Consider the following 17,462-nt stretch of genomic DNA (forward strand, 5'->3'; position numbering starts at 1 on the left):
GGGTCATAGAGGATCTTGCTTTGATTTATGTCATCAAGTGTTCTGCCTATGTTTTCCTCTAAGAGTTTTATAGTTTCTGGTCTTACATTTAGGTCTTTCATCCGTTTTGAGTTTATCTTTCTGTATGGTGTTAGAAAGTGTTCTAATTTCATTCTTTTACATGTAGCTGTCCAGTTTTCCCAGCATGATTTATTGAAGAGGCTGTCTTTGCCCCTTTGTATATTCTTGCCTGCGAGGACCATTGGGATTTTGATATTGTATTTGTATTGAAGAGATTGTATTGAATTTGTAGAGCAGTTTGGGTGGTACTGACAGCTTAAGTACTTTTCTTGTTAGTATTATCAATTCCTCGGATATTTGATAAAATATTCTTTGAATCTGTAGGGTTTACGTGTGTGTGTGTGTGTGTGTGTGTGTGTTTATTCTTAGGCAAATTTCAAATTCTGGTTAAATTTCTTTTATTGTTATTGTTATTATGTCCTCCAATCTATTAACATGGGATATTTTCCTATTAATTTAGGTCTTAAATGTCTTTCAATAATGCTTTATTGCTTGCAATGTACTAGTCTTTCACCTTAGTTACATTTGTTTCTAGATATTTTTGTCAAAAGTGAGGTTTTTAAAATAAAATATTTTAGGCATGCACAAAAAAATATAATGAATGTAATCACCAATCAGCTTAAGAAATAAGATTTAATAAATACAATTAAATCCTCTCTGACTGTATTTTTTTTCCCTCCCTCAGATGTAACTGGTTTCTTAAATTTAGTGTTGATAATTTCCTTACATATCCTTCCCTGATAGCTCAGTTGGTAAAGAATCTGTCTGCAATGCAGAAGACCCTGGTTCAGTTCCTGGGTCAGGAAGATCCACTGGAGGAGGGATGGGCTACATACTCTAATATTCTTGGGCTTCCCTTGTGGCTCAGCTGGTAAAGAATCCACCTGCAATGCATGAGACCTGAGTTTGATCCCTGACTTGGGAAGATATCCTGAAGAAGGAAAAGGCTACTCACTCCAGTATTCTGCCCTGGAGAATTCTATGGACTGTATAGTCTATGAGGTTGTAAAGACTCAGATATGACTGAGTGACTTTCACTTTCTTTTCTTTTTTTCCACTTCTTTTTAAAAAATTAATTAATTTATTTTAATTGGAGGCTAATTACTTCACAATATTGTGGTGGTTTTTGCCATATATTGACATGAGTCAGCCATGGGTGTACATGTATCCCCCAGTCTGGAACCTCCCTCTGTCTTCCCCCCTCCCTCCTCATTCCATCCGTCTGGATGGTCCAGGGCACCAGCTTTGAGTGCCCTGCTTCCTGCATCGAACTTGGATTGGTCATCTATTTCACATATGGGAATATACATATTTCAATGCTATTCTCTCAAATCATCTCACACTTGCTGTCTCTCACAGAGTCCAAAAGTCTGCTCTTTATATCTGTGTCTCTGTTGCTGTCTCATATATAGGGCCATCGTTACCATCTTTCATATACATGCACTGAAAATTTCATATATATGCACTGATATACTGTATTGGTGTTTTTCTTTCTGACTCACTTCACTCTGTATAACAGGCTCCAGTTTCATCCACCTCATTAGAAATGATTCAAATGCATTCTTTTTAATAGCTGAGTAATATTCCACTGTGTATATGTACCACAACTTTCTTCTTATCCATTCATCTGCTGATGGACATCAAGGTAGCTTCCATGTCCTAGCTATTATAAACAGTGCTGAGATGAACATTGGGGTACACGTGTCTCTTTCAATTCTGGTTTCCTCGGTGTGTATGCCCAGCAGTGGGATTGCTAGGTTGTATGGCAGTTCTATTTCCAGTTTTTTAAGGAATCTCCACACTGTTCTCCCATAGTGGCTGTACTAGATTGCATTCCCACCAATAGTGTAAGAGGGTTCCCTTTTCTCTGCTCCCTCTCCAGCATTTATTGTTTGTAGACATTTTGATAGCAGCCATTCTGACTGGCATGAGATGGTACCTCACTGTGGTTTTGATTTGCATTTCTCTGATAATAAGTGATGTTGAGCCTCTTTTCATGTGTTTGTTGGCTATCTGCATGTCTTCTTTGGAGAAATGTCTGTTTAGTTCTTTGGCCCATTTTTTGATTGGGCCTTTAATTTTTCTGGAATTGAGCTGCTTGAATATTTTTGAGATTAATTCTTTGTCAGTTGCTCCATTTGCTATTAATTTCTCCCATTCTGAAGGCTGTCTTTTCACCTTGCTTATAGTTTCTTTCACTGTGCAAAAGCTTTTAAGTTTAATTAGGCCCCATTTGTTTATTTTTTATTTAATTTCCATTACTCTGGGAGGTGTGTCATAGAGGATCTTGCTGTGATTTATGTCAGAGAGAGTTCTGCCTATGTGTTCCTCTAGGAGTTTAATAGTTTCTGGTCTTACATTTAGATCTTTAATCCATTTTGAGTTTCTTTTTGTGTATGGTGTTAGAAAGTGTTCTAGTTGCATTCTTTTGCAAGTGGTTGACCAATTTTCCCAGCGCCACTTGTTAAAGAGATTGTGTTTTCTCCATTGTATATTTTTGCCTCCTTTGTCAAAGATAAGGTGTTTATAGGTGTATGGATTTATCTCTGGGCTTTCTATTTTGTTCCATTGATCTAGATTTCTGTCTTTGTGCCAGTACCATATTGTCTTGATGACTGTAGCTTTGTAGTATAGGCTGAAGTCAGGCAGGTTGATTCCTCCAGTTACATTCTTCTTTCTCGAGATTGCTTTGGCTATTCAAGGTTTTTTGCATTTCTATACAAATTGTGAACTTATTTGTTCTAGTTCTGTGAAAAATACCATTGATAGCTTGATAGGGATTGCATTGTATCTATAGATTGCATTGGGTAGTATACTCATTTTCACTATATTGATTCCTCTGATCCATGAACATGGTATATTTCTCCATCTTTGATTTCTTTCATCAGTGTTTTATAATTTTCTATATATAGGTCTTTTGTTTTTTTAGGTAAATTATTCCTAAGTATTTTATTCTTTTTGTCACAACGGTGAATGGGATTGTTTCCTTGATTTCTCTGTTTTCTCATTGTTAGTGTATAGGAATGCAAGGGATTTCTGTGTATTGATTTTATATCCTGCCATTTACTATATTTATTAATTAGCTCTAGTAATTTTCTGGTGGAGTCTTTAGGGTTTTCTATGTAGAGGATCATGTCATCTGCAAACAGTGAGAGTTTTACTTCTTTTCCAATCTGGATTCCTTTTATGTCTTTTTCTTCTCTGATTGCTGTGACTAAAACTTCCAAAACTATGTTGAATGGTAGTGGTGAGAGTGGGCACCCTTGTCGTGTTCCTGACTTTAGGGGAAATTCACTTTCACCTTCATTGCCTTACATAGTATGATAGGCAGAATAATAATTGCTTCCTCACCCCACCCCTGTACCCCACCAAATCCTCAGAACCTGTGAATACAAGGCAAGAGTCTTAGCAGATGTGAGTAAGTTAACGAATTTGAGATGGTGAGATTATCCTTGCTTATATGGGTGGATCCAATGTAGTAACAACGTCTTTATAAATAAAAGAGGGAGTTAGTTAATGAAAGTTGTTCAGTCGTGTCAGATTCTTTGTGACCCCGTGGACTATACAGTCCATGGAATTCTCCAGGCCAGAATACTGGAGTGGGTAGCCTTTCCCTTCTGCAGGGGATCTTCCCAACCCAGGGATTGAGCCCAGGTCTCCTGCACTGCAGGTGGATTCTTTACCAGTTGAGCCACAAGGGAAGCCCAGGAATACTAGCGTGGGTAGCCTATGCCTTCTCCAGCAGATATTCCCAACCCAGGTATTGAACCGGGGTCTCTTGCATTGCAGGTGGATTCTTTACCAACTGACCTATCAGGGAGGCAGGGCTTAAATACATCTCTCCAAGGGCCAGATAAAAAATAAGCATCTCTGATTTTTATGACATAGAGATGTTGCCAAGGTCCTGGGACCCATATCTCCTTGAATGTAAATTAGAAACGATCTTCCTGACATTTTGGGAGCTTGACCTAGGAAAGTAGGCTGGATTATACCCATTTGATATTCTTGGGGAGAAAAGAAAATTTTTATCATCCTTTCAGATCAGAGAATTAACTAAACAAATAGCTACAGATCTAATCTCTGTAGTTCACATAAAAGTAAAGTGTTTATAGAGGAAGTAAAGATAAAATATTACTTTTACTTATTTTTTAAAACATTACCTTTATGTCATACAGATTTCTGTGTCTCCGGAGGCTAGAGTTTTTTGCAGGAGCACTGAGGAATCCAGGAAAGATGATTTCCTCAGAATGATTTATCAACAAGTGAGAGTTCTGATATAACCTTTCATCATGATTGTGGATTTGTCAATTTCTCCTTGTATCCTTGTGGCTATGTTTTCAGATGCTTACACATTTAGAATTGTTATATATCCTTAGTAGATTGTTAGAATTACTTTAATTATAATGTAGTGACCTTCTTTATCAGATAAACTTTAAAAATCCACCTAAAGTACAATGCTGAACAAGATGAACACAACTGAAAGGAGATTTTTGATAGCTATATTAATATAAGAAGGAAAAACGTACAAGCAAAAACATTATTAGGGATAATCTTTGTCTTACTACTGGTGGTGCTGCTGCTGCTGCTGCTAAGTTGCTTCAGCCGTGTCCTACTCTATGCGACCCCATGGACAGCAGCCCACCAGGCTCCTCTGTCCCTGGGATTCTCCAGGCAAGAATACTGGAGTGGGTTGCCATTTCCTTCTCCAAGGCATGCATGCATGCTAAGTCGCTTCAGTCATGTCCGACTCTGTGCGACCCCATGGACAGCAGCCTACCAGGTTCCTCTGTCCATGGAATTCTCTAGGCAAGAATACTGGAGTGGGTTGCCATTTCCTTCTCCATTCCCACCGGTGAATTTTGTTAAGTTTATTATTACTAGATATACTTAGATTCAGTTTTTCATTTCATTTTATACTATTTGTTTTTTTTTATGTGCTTCCTTGTTTTGTCCTTTCCTGACTTTATTTGTTGAATTTAAAAAGCTATTCCCATTCCCCATTTTTATATTTTAGAAGATATCCATTCTATTTCTTCTATTGCAATGGTTTCACTTAAATATTTTTAACATGCACATTTACCTTAGTAAGGCTTAAAGCAAGTGAATATCTAAACTTTCTTCCTGAATAATTACTAGAATTTAGAACATTTTAACTCTGATTACTCTCTCCAGTCTTAGAATATTAGTATTTTCTAGTGGTTTTGTCCCTTGGTTTTTGTACCCCCCACATTAGTCATCATCATTATATGCTTTTATAAGGTTATTGGGTTTACTCCTATCCTTATTAGTTTGTTTGCCCCTCATTACTATTTCATCTCACTCCTTTCTTCTTACATAAACATCATTTACAAGTTCTTTTGTGATGGGTCCACTGGAGGCAAACTCTCTCAATCTTTGTCATAGGGTGTCTACTTAATACTCATCCTTGAGTTGTAATTTACTTACATGTGGTATCTGAGATTGATAAGTATTTTCTGCTGACTTTTGCTTTCTGAGACTAAGTGACATTCTTTTGTAGATAATCTGTCTCTGGTTGCACTTAAGGTTTTCCTTTGCTTATGGCCTTTTGTAATTTCACTACAAAGCCATGGAATAAGTATCCTGTTTGGGATTTCTTGTGATTCTTAAATCTGAGAATTGTTGCTTTTCATCTTTCTAAAGCATTTTTATTTGTAATATTTTTGGGTTTTGCTTTGATTTCCATTTGCTCTCTTCCTTTCTTCTGGAAATTCTATAAGGGTATATGTAGAAGGTTGTATAATGTTATCTATAACCTTTTTATGTTATATAATGTGCTCTTAACTTCCTTCATATTTTCCATCTCTTTCTACCTCTGTGCCTTACCCTGTGTAATTTTATCTTAAATAATCCAGTTTGCTATTTCTTGCATCAGCTGGGTTTCTGCTGCTATTTAACTCATAGTTTTGAAAAAGGGTATAAACATTTAGCTATCATATGAACAAGGTGATAAGATGAGAATCTAAAGTGATACATGGTGACTATGGCTGATAACACTGGGTTGTAAAATTGAAATTTGCTAACAGAATAGAACGTAAATGTTCTCATAAAAATGAATTAATTAAAATAAAGATATATATGTGAATGTTAGATGTGTTTAACTAGATGGAGGAATCCTTTCACAATGTATACATATATCAACTCACTACAACATACATTTTAAGTATATTCCCAAGAATCCTGTAACTTTAAAAAGAATCCAGTTCATTTCAGCAAATTATTATTGAATGCCTTCATTTAGGGAAATCACTCACTTTCTAGCAGAATGCTACTTTCATTCAGAAAACAAAATAAATCTACCTATCTTCTTCACCGTCCTTCTGCAACTATCAGTTTGATCACACTATATCAAAGGCATCATCAGATAAGTTCTAGAACTCTAGATGAAATTTCTATCTTTAGATAAAATGCAAGCACATAAACCCCTGCTACCACAATATATGGATTGCATTATCCTTATTAACACACACACACACACACACACACACACACAAATGGAAAATGCAGGAGTTAGATCAAAATTCACATTTTTCAAAATTGTGTATTATTTTTCTTTGTGTTTAGATTTTCTCCTACCTCAGTATAAGAGATTTGGTAATATGTGGTCAAGTTAATCGCTCCTGGTTGTTGATGACACAAATGGGCTCATTGTGGAATGGTGTAAGTAGACACTACCTGAGGCTATGTCTTTATTCTAGTTCTTAAAGGAGAATAGACTGCTATAAGGCCACCTTATAGCAGTAATGGGGACTACCTTCTTCCCTGCTCCACAACATGGGATCACAAAAAGGAGATACACTTGTTTCACTTTTGTCCATGCACAGCCTGAAGGAAAAGATAAAAAATGTTATTTGAAGAGATTTGATAGAAGTATTTTCTAATTTAAATAGTAGAAATAAATTGCATGTTATTTTTTGGATTGAAATAAAGCTCTATTATATCTGAGTTAGGCTTAACATTGCCTTACTCAAGGAGCTCCAGAGATAGACTAAGCAAAATGCAAGAAAGGTGCTTATTGTAGAGTCTGGCATGTGGGCAGCACTCAATAAATATTAGCTACTGCTCTTAGTTCAGAGAAAAACACAACAAAAGCAGCACAAAATATAGAGTAAAAGGGAAGAAAAAAAAAAAACTGCTGAGCCTGAATTCAGGCTAAAATAGACAACATGTAAACAAAGCTTGTTTGATAATTCTTGGTGTGTTTGCATGCATATACACATATATATATATTGGAGAAAGCAATGGCACCCCACTCCAGTAGTCTTGCCTGGAAAATCCCATGGACAGAGGAGCCTGGTAGGCTGTGGTCCATGGGGTCGCGAAGAGTCGGACACTGCTGAGTGACTTCACTTTCACTTTTCACCTTCATGCATTGGAGAAGGAAATGGCAACCCACTCCAGTATTCTTAGCTGGAGGATCCCAGGGACGGAGGAGCCTGGTGGGCTGCAATCTATGGGGTTGCACAGAGTTGGACATGACTGAAGTGACGCAGCAGCAGCAGCAGCAGCAGCAGACATATATATATCCAGACATTTTCTAATGTGGACTCCTAGGCTCATGCCTCTTGTATTATTCTTGTCATTGCACTATATTTGTACTATTCCCATAAAGTAGAACATGCTTTATTTTTCATTCCAAAAAAACATTGGGTGGTAGGTCTTAGCCAATGATAAAAATAAGCATATATTATCCTTGATGACCTTTCTTTTCTTTTTCTTGGATGACTGCTTTAATCTTAATAACTGTGATCATTTATGCCATCAACAAATGTTGGAGTGGCAGCATTTTCCTTGTTGCCTATGTCCAGTCAATAGCTGGCCTTACCACCCCTCCTTAATTGTTATTGATTGGAGGACTAATGATATCATGTGCTCAGACTGACCTATGAATAAGTGATTGGGGTCATTCTGCAGAAACTTTGACAAAGAACCCAAGAGGAGTTGGCAAGGTACAAGGACTCTAGCTCCATAATCATCACAGCATCTTTACATCCCATCAGAGCACCATTCCATTCTTGACTATAGTGTTCTACTCTTACCTTATGTAGCAATGGTAATTTTAAAAAATTTGCTTGTCTTAATTAACACCTCTTAGCTACTAAATTTAGTATTCTTGTGTTAGATGTAATTTTTAGTTGAAGGCAGGGATTCTTAAACTTTAGAATGCATCAGAATCATCGGAAGGGATTGTTAGATTGCTGGTTGCCACCCCCAGAGTTTCTGACTCAGTGCTTCTGAGAAAGGGCTTGAGAATTTGCATTTCCAGTGAGTTCCTGGGTGATGCTGTTGCTGCTTGTCCCTGGACCACAGTAAGAACCACTGATTTAAAATAATAAATCTCTTACTTATGTGACAGATTAGGGAGTGTCACTTTTTCCTTTGGAAAACCCGTAAAGAAGAAATAAACTGAATCCAAATGGTCTGGGAAAGAAAGAATATGTACCATATTAAATCAGGACAAATCTTACAGAAAACTGGCAGAAAAAACCAACACTCCTGCCCAGAGACCTCACTGGGTAAAGATGGAGAAAATATGAGTACATGGCAGAGAAGAGCAAAGCCAGAGCAGGAAGTTAGTTTATGTTCAGCAAATCTCTCTTTCTACAATTATCTATTGCCCTTCATTTACAATTATTTCTGTCTTTATTTGTGAGTGCTCAAATGTGACAAAACTGTAATAAACATTTTAGCATGAAGAATAACTTTGTTCAGAAAGAAATAAGAAATGGGATGTTCAGTACACTTAACCTTTTAGCTGAAAGGTAGTATTAGCACTATGTTATTGTTATCAACTATACTTCAGTTAAAAAAATACGATGTTGTTGTTTATCCACCAGCCCTGGCCATTCAGAGGTTACAGAAAATTCTGTGCTTTTCAGTTTTATACACTGCACTCAGATCATCTTTCCTTATCTTTAGAACTACCCCTACAAACTTATGAACTATGGAAAAGCCATAATAATCCATATACTATATTGTCTTTCCATAGTCAAGCACTCAATGTATAGTTTGTGCTCATGAAAAAAGAAGCAGGCACATATTAGTGATGAATGAAGAAGGGTCCATTAACATTGAAGTAGGGGGAAGCCTTGGGGCTCACCTGGAATGATGGGGGGCAGGCATCCAGGCACTCCACGACAATTGACTCTTGTTGGGTGGTGGATGTGAGATCCCTGCCCTCCCAGCTGTCAACCTGGACTAGACATTTGGAATTTGTTTGTAATTAAACCTGGGAATGACCACAAAAACCCTAACAAACAAAAGAGAGTGATAAGATAAAGAAATTTTAGTTCTTTGATGCTTTAAAAATATTTTAAAACTTCACATGCCAAAGATCTTTCTCATTTCTTAACATTTTTGTTTATCCTTTTTAGATCGATTTTTCTGCAGTAAAAAATATAATCACAGATAAATATATAGTGTCTATTTTGCAAAGGTGGCGTCTAAATGTGCTGCGCTTGAATTTTCGTGGTTGTGTTCTCCGATTGAAAACTTTGAGATCTGTCAGTAAGTATGTTTGTCAACTGTTTGTCTTGCTTCCCTGTATTTTAAAATGGAAACTGCAGTTACAGTCTTAGGCCATGAGAATGCCTATCAAAACTATTTAAAAGTCCCATAATACAGTCAGCTCTTCCTGGATTGTATGCCCTGAGACCTGGTCCTTTGGTCATTCTCATTGATTTTTTTTTTGTCTAGCATTTGTATATCTATATATCATCAATTTATCCACAATATAAGGACATATTCTCACTAAAGAAATAATAGTAGACAGTAGAAGAAAAACTCTACTTTCATCTCTCTCAAACCCATTCACTTACCCAGTGGTACTCAACATTGTCAATTTTTCTGTTTTTCTAAAATACATTTAAGCATTTGTGATTAAAAATACACAATTTTAATTTTTAACATTAAAGGGATAATATTGTTTTATATTTTCTTTTATGTCCTGAAAATCTTTTCATGTCAGTACATACCGAACTACTACATTATTTTTAAGTACTTAAAATTATTTCCCTGATTTTAGGGAATACCATACTATGGCTATACCATAGTTATTTAACTTTCTTCCTACTGATGGACCCTGAGGCTATTTCCAAGTTTTCTAACTTGCTTTGTAAACTTTGTGTTTAACTGTCTTAGTTCAGGCTGCTATAATAAAGTTCTGTTTTGGCTGGATGGCTTATAAACAACAGAAACTTATTTCTCATAGTTCTAAAGCCTGGAAGTCTAAGACCAGGGTGCCTAGGCTTGGTTGGGGTCTAGTGAGGGCCTTGTTCTGGTTGTTGACTTCTGTATTCTTCCTGTATCCACATATGGTAAAGAGCAGTAGAGAGAGCTCTCTGGAATCCCCTGAATAAGGGCATTAATCCTATTCATGAGAATTCCATCTTAATTATGTCCCAAAGTCCCAACCTCCTAATAGCGTTACATTGGGGATGAGGATTCCAACATATGAATTCTGGGGGGACATAAACATTCAGCCCATTGCATTAAAATATATGTCCTTTGAGGTGCATTTTAAAGTTTCCATATATATATTTCTGGAAATGACAGAAAAAATAGATTTTAAAATATCAATATGAATGATAAAGATATTAATGGGTGAAAGCAAGTTGCAGAATGATATATATATAATCTAATACCATTTGCATACAAGTTTTCAATGTGTAAAATAATACTATATACTTCATATTTTGAAATAATTTCAGTACTATATATTTAAGGTCACTTGTATATACACACACAGACACACACACAGACAGCAAAATATAAAAAGCATGCATGTGAATGAAAAACTCCAAATGCAAGATAGTGGTTACCTCTGAGATGGAGAGAGTTGAATGAAATGGGGAAGAGGTTCACAAGGGCTTTCAACAGTTATCTGTATTTTTTTAATTGAAAAAATACAAAATGGAGTTATTCTGACTGATTATTGCTGGTGCTGCAGAAAGCGATGGTTTCGTATATAATGTCATTTTATCTGATCATATATTAAACGGCCTTCCTAGTTTTAATAGTCTGTCAGCTGATTCTTTTGGGTATTCTAGGTAGACTATCATATCATCTGGAAATATTTCCATTCATTCCTATTCTTATATCTTCTACTTCTTTTTCTGGTAGCAAGGATATCCAGCTATCTTGTCTTGTTCTTGAATCCTTTTCTCATATTTTTAATGATAATAGTGTTAATATTACTGTATATTCTAATTTTTGGGATACACCTTCACAAAGATATAACACTGTTTCACACTTTGACAGCAGCCATCTTCTGAATGTTCCTCATTCAATCTGGTAATGTTTGCATTTGAATTTTTAGGAACTATTAATTTCTGACCCACCAAGACCATCCCTGTTGTTTTCCAAGGACATGATAGATTAGAAAAATTTGTTTCTGGTAATTTGGGTAGGAAAGGAAAATTGAAACAGGTACTTAGTCTGCCATCTTAAACCAGTTTATTACTTTTTCTTCTTTTGTTCTCTTTTCTTTGTGATTTGGTGACTGTCTTCAGTGTTTACTTGGATTTATTTCCTCTTTTTTTGTGTGTGTACCTGTTTTACATTTTTGTTTTGTGGTTATTATGAAGTTTATGTAGAGAAATCTTTATATGTATTTGATTATTTTAAGTTGCTATTCTCTTAAGTTTGAATGCATTTTTACTCCCCTTCAAGTTTACTGTTTTTGACATCACAGTTCATACCTTTTTGTTTTGTGTGTCTCTTAACTACTTATTGTCGATATAGATGATTTTACTACTTTTGTCTTTTAACCTTCCTACTAGTTTTATAAGCGGTTGATATTATTGCCTTTGATACCTGCCGTTACCAATGACATCTTTTCCTTTCGTAATTTTCATATTCCTAGTTGTGGCCTTTTCTTTTCGACTTAGTGAAGTCCCTTTAACATTTCTTGTAAATCCAGTTACTTTCAGCTTTTGTTCCTCTTTAAAACTCTTGGTCTTTTCTTTGAATCAGAGTGGTAGCCTTGTGGAGTATTTTTTTTTCCCTTTATCATTTAAAAAATGTCATGCCACTTCCTTCTGGCATGCAGAGTTTCTGCTGAAAAGTCAGCTGATGTTAGTTCCCTTGTTGCTTTTCCCTAGCTGCTTTTAAGATTTTCTCTTTAAATTTTTGCCATTTTAATTATTGTGTGTCTTGGTATGGACCTCTGAGTTCATCTTGTTTGGGACTCTTGGTGCTTTCTGGACCTGAGTGTTTGTTTCCTTTCCCAGGTTAGGAAAGTTTTCAGCTATCATGTCTTCCAGTTTTCTGCCCTTTCCTCTCTTCTTCTTATAATGCAAATGTTAGTACACGCAGTTGTGCTAAGTTGCTTCAGGCGTCACTGACTCTGTGCAGTGCTATGGACTGCAGCCTGACTGGCTCCTCTGTCCATGGATTCTCCAGGCAAGAGTACTGGAGAATACTGGAGTGGGTTGCTGTGCCCTCCTCCAGGGGATCTCCCCAACCCAGGGACTGAACCCGTATCTCTTACATCTACCTGCATTGGCAAGTGGGTTCTTTACCACTAGTATCACCTGGGAAGCCCAATGTTAGTACACTTGATATTTTTCCAGGAGTCTCTTAAAGTATCCTTATTTTAAAGAAATTGTTTTTTTTTCTCTTCAGATTGGGTGATTCCACTACTCTTCCAGTTCTGTTCCTCTGTATCATCTCATCTACTGTTGATTTCTCCTAGTATATTTTTATTTCAATTATGGTATTCCTCAGTTTTTTTTTTCTAACTCTTTGTTAAACTTCTCACTGTGTTCATTCATTCTTCTCCCAATTAACTGAGCACTTCTATGATCATTACCTTGAATTCTTTATTGCATAGATTGTTTATTTCTATTTCTCTTGGTTCTTCTTCTGGAGTTTTGCCTTGTAACTTCATTTGGAACATATTTCTCTGTTATCTCATTAAGCCTAAGTCTCTGTTTTTATTTCTATGTGTTTAGGAAATGTAAAAAACTTACCAATCATGGAAGAGTGGTCTTATGTAGGATATGTCCTATGGGGCTGAGCAGCACACTCCCCACTGGTTACCAGAGTTAAATGCTCTAGGGCTGTCCTCAGTGTGGGCTGCGAGGGTCCTTCTGTTGTGGCAGGGCCAACTACAGTGGGCAGTCTGATAGACAAGGCTGGCCCCGGGTGTGTTTGGTGGAAAGACCCTGCTTTGTTCAGTGGTTATTGGCCCACTGGGTTGGCTGTGAGGCCTGGCAGGTCTTGGGGCTGGTGTTCACCAGCTGAAGGATGGGGCCAGTTCCCAGGGCTGCTGGCAGTAGGCCTTATGGGGGTGTCTGGTTGCCATAGCTTATTTAATAAAATCACTGTTCATTTCAACAACTTTGAATCTATCAAAGATTAAAAAATTAATCTCGGAGATGTTTCAGCTTTTTCAGTTTTTTTCCCCCCCAGCTGAGGTAAGTTGATTTATTGATGTGCCTAAAGCACCCCACTCCAGTACTCTTGCTTGGAAAATCCCATGGACAGAGGATCCTGGTAGGCTGCAGTCCATGGGGTCACTACAAGTCGGATACGACTGAGTGACTTCACTTTCACTTTTCACTTTCACGCATTGGAGAAGGAAATGGCAACCGACTCCAGTGTTCTTGCCTGGAGAATCCCAGGGATGGGGGAGCCTGGTGGGCTGCCGTCTATGGGGTTGCACAGAGTCGGACACGACTGAAGTGACTTAGCAGTAGCAAAGTTATACACATTTCTGGTAAGAAGTTTGACTTTCTCACTTTTTGTTGGATTGAAGATAAATATTGGCTGATATTTCAGGCTGTTTGGCTGAGTAGCCACACGACTTGTACTGGTAATCCTATCTATAAAAAACTTTAGAAGAAAATTAACTTTAACATATTATTTTAAATGTTTAAAAGACAGATGACAGCAAGACTGGGAAATGCCTGTTAAAATATTGATAGGTAGCCAGAGTATATTGGAGAAGGAAATGGCAACCCACTCCAGTGTTCTTGCCTGGAGAATCCCAGGGACAAGTGGAGCCTCTTGGGCTACCATCTATGGGGTCGCACAGAGTAGGACACAACTGAAGTGACTTAGCAGCAGCAGCAGCAGCAGCCAGAGTATATGAGGAAAAACTTGAGCATACATTTGGCAAGGAAATAGATAGTGGTTTTTAAGTCCAACAGTTGCATTTTTGAACTTGAGCAAAACAGATTCATAAGGGATGAGAGGCTCCACTTGACTGCAGTTTTTCTACACAGACTCGATGACTGGCAAGATGAGATCAGTTCAGGAAATGCTTGACTTGTAAATAGCAAACACCCTCTTCCAACAACACAAGAGATGACTCTACACATGGACATCACCAGATGGTCAATATTGAAATCAGATTGATTATATTCTTTTCAGCCAAATGGAGAAGCTCTATACAGTCAGCAAAAAACAAGACCAGGAGCTGTCTGTGGTTCAGATCATTAACTCCTTATTACCAAATTCAGACTTAAATTGAAGAAAGCACGGAAAACCACTAGACCTAAATCAAATCCCTAAAGATTATACAGTGGAAGTGACAAATAGATTCAAGGGATTAGATCTGATAGACAGAGTGCCTGAAGAACTATGGATGGAGGTTTGTGACCCTGTATAGGAGGCAGTGATCAAGACCATCCCCAAGAAAAAGAAATGCAAAAGGCAAAATGGTTGTCTGAGGAGGCCTTACAAATAGCTGTGAAAAGGAGAGAAGCTAAAGGCAAAGGAAAAAAGGAAAGATATACCCATTTGAATGCAGAGTTCTAAAGACTAGCACAGAGAGATAAGAAAAGCTTCCTCAGTGATCAATGTAAAGAAATAAAGGAAAACAATAGAATGGGAAAGACTAGCAGTATTTTCAAGAAAAGTAGAGATACCAAGGGAACATTTTATGCAAAGATGGGCAAAGTAAAGGACAGAAATAGTATGGACCTAACAGAAATAGATGTTAAGAAGAGGTGGCAAGAATACACAGAAGAACTGTACAAAAAAGATCTTCACAACCCAGATAATCATGATAGTATGATCACTCACCTAGAGCCAGACTCTAGAGCCTGGAATGTGAAGTCAAGTGGGCCTTAGGAAGCATCACTATGAACAAAGCTAGTGGAGGTGATGGAATTCCAGTTGAGCTATTTCAAATCCTAAAAGATGATGCTGTGAAAATGCTGCATTCAATATGCTAGCTGCTGCTAAGTCGCTTCAGTCGTGTCTGACTCTGTGCAACCCCATAGATGGAAGCCCACCAGGCTCCCTCATCCCTGGGATTCTCGTAAACTCAGCAGGGGCCACAGGACTGGAAAAGGTCAGTTTTCATTCTAATCCCAAAGGAAGACAATGCCAAAGAATATTCAAACTGCCACACAATTGCACTCATCTCACATGCTAGCAAAATAAAGATCAAAATTCTCCAAGCCAGGCTTCAACAGCACGTGAACCATGAACTTCCAGATGTTTAAGCTGGATTTGGAAAAGGCAGAGGAACCAGAGATCAAATTGCCAACATCCGTTGGATCAAGAAAGCACGAGAGTTCCAGAAAAACATCTACTTCTGCTTTATTGACTATGCCAAAGCCTTTGATTGTGTGGATCACAACAAACTGGAAAATTCTGAAAGAGATGGGAATACCAGACCACCTGACCTGCCTCCTGAGAAATCTATATGCAGGTCAAGAAGAAACAGTTAGAACTGTACATGGAACAACAGACTGGTTCCAAGTCGGGAAAGGAGTATGTCAAGGCTGTATATTGTCACCCTGCTTATTTAACTTATATGCAGAGTACATCATGAGAAATGCTGGACTGGATGAAGCACAAGCTGGAATCAAGATCGCTGGGAGAAATATCAATAACCTCAGATATGCAGATGACACCACCCTTATGGCCGAAAGTGAAGGAGAACTAAAGAGTCTCTTGATGAAAGTGAAAGAGGAGAGTAAAAAGTTGGCTTAAAACTCAACATTCAGAAAACTAAGATCATGGCATCTGCTCCCATCACTTCATGGCAAATACATGGGGAAACAGTGGAAACAGTGAGAGACTTTATTTTGAGGGCTCCAAAATCACTGCAGATGGTGATTGCAGCCATGAAATTAAAAGATGCTTGCTCCCTTGGAAGAAAAGCTAGGATCAACCTAGACAGCATATTAAAAAGCAGAGACATTACTTTGCCAAGAGATCCATTTAGTCAAAGCTATGGTTTTTCCAGTGGTCCTGTATGGATGTGAGAATTGGGCTATAAAGAAAGCTGAGTGCCAAAGAATTTATCCTTATGAATTGTGGTGTTGGAGAAGACTCTTGAGAGTCCCTTGAACAGCAAGGAGATCGAACCAGTCCATCCACAAGGAAATCAGTCCTGAATATTCACTGGAAGGCCTGAAGCTGAAGCTGAAACTCCAATACTTTGGCCACCTCATGTGAAGAGCTGACTCATTTGAAAAGACCCTGATGCTGGGAAAGATTGAAGGCGGGAGGAGAAGGGGACAACAGAGGAGGAGATGATTGGATGGCATCACCGACTCAATGGACATGAGTCTGAGTGAACTCCGGGAGTTGGTGATGGTAGGGAGGACTGGCATGCTACAGTCTGTAGGGTCGCAAAGAGTCGGACATGACTGAGCGACTGAACTGAACTGATGCAGAGTATATGATGAAACACTTGAGCATACATTTGGCAAGGATACACATAGTGATTTTTAAGTCCAGCAGTTACATCTTTGAACCTGAGCAAAACAGATTCATAAGGGATGAGAGGCTCCACTTGACTGCAGTTTTTCTACACCGACTTGATGACTGGCAAGATGAGATCAGTTCAGAAAACACCTGACTTGTAAATACTCCCAAAGTTGCATGTTTATGTTTCTAGAATTCATAGAATAAAATACTTAATTTTGGGAGGAATAGAATTTATGAAGTAATTTTCCAGTTTGCCTACCATATTCATGTTATTATTACTGGTTCTCTCATTTATACTGATTAGTCACACTGTTGACTGATACATATTACATCTCCCCATCCACTCACCAAATACTCTGCCTCCTGCAGAAAGAAGCCCCCAAATCTCACAGAATTTAGCCAAGTAGATTCTTATTACTGAATTGCTTCTATTTGCCAGAGCAGGAGCCTTATTCAGATTTCTCAGAAATGGGTGCTAATTGATCCACAGTGAAAACTCCAGGAGAGGGAATGTTTAACAAATGAATAATCCACAGTTTAATATTAAATACCTTTCTCAAAGAGTCAAGATTTAGGTCAGGACTGACTCAGACTTAGCACTCAAAAGACCTTAGCTTGTAGTAAATCTTATTTACTTCAAAAAAAGGAAAAAATCAAAGAATCTTAGAACTAGTTGAAAAAAACAAACACTTGGGTATTTGAATAAAAATTCA

The 17,462-nt window shown here is 37.7% G+C and overlaps 1 protein-coding gene across 1 annotated transcript in view; it reads left to right on the forward strand.

The window, feature by feature from the left end:
* FBXL13 (F-box and leucine rich repeat protein 13) overlaps positions 1 to 17,462 on the forward strand; it is a 196,874-nt gene that overhangs the window by 45,380 nt on the left and 134,032 nt on the right. The window contains exons 6-7 of the mRNA XM_013963219.2: positions 6,643 to 6,738; positions 9,453 to 9,585. Coding sequence (XP_013818673.1) covers positions 6,643 to 6,738; positions 9,453 to 9,585 — 229 coding nt within the window. The remainder of the gene's footprint in view (positions 1 to 6,642; positions 6,739 to 9,452; positions 9,586 to 17,462) is intronic.

Source organism: Capra hircus, chromosome 4 (genome assembly GCF_001704415.2).
Source record: "Capra hircus breed San Clemente chromosome 4, ASM170441v1, whole genome shotgun sequence".
NCBI lineage: Eukaryota > Metazoa > Chordata > Mammalia > Artiodactyla > Bovidae > Capra > Capra hircus.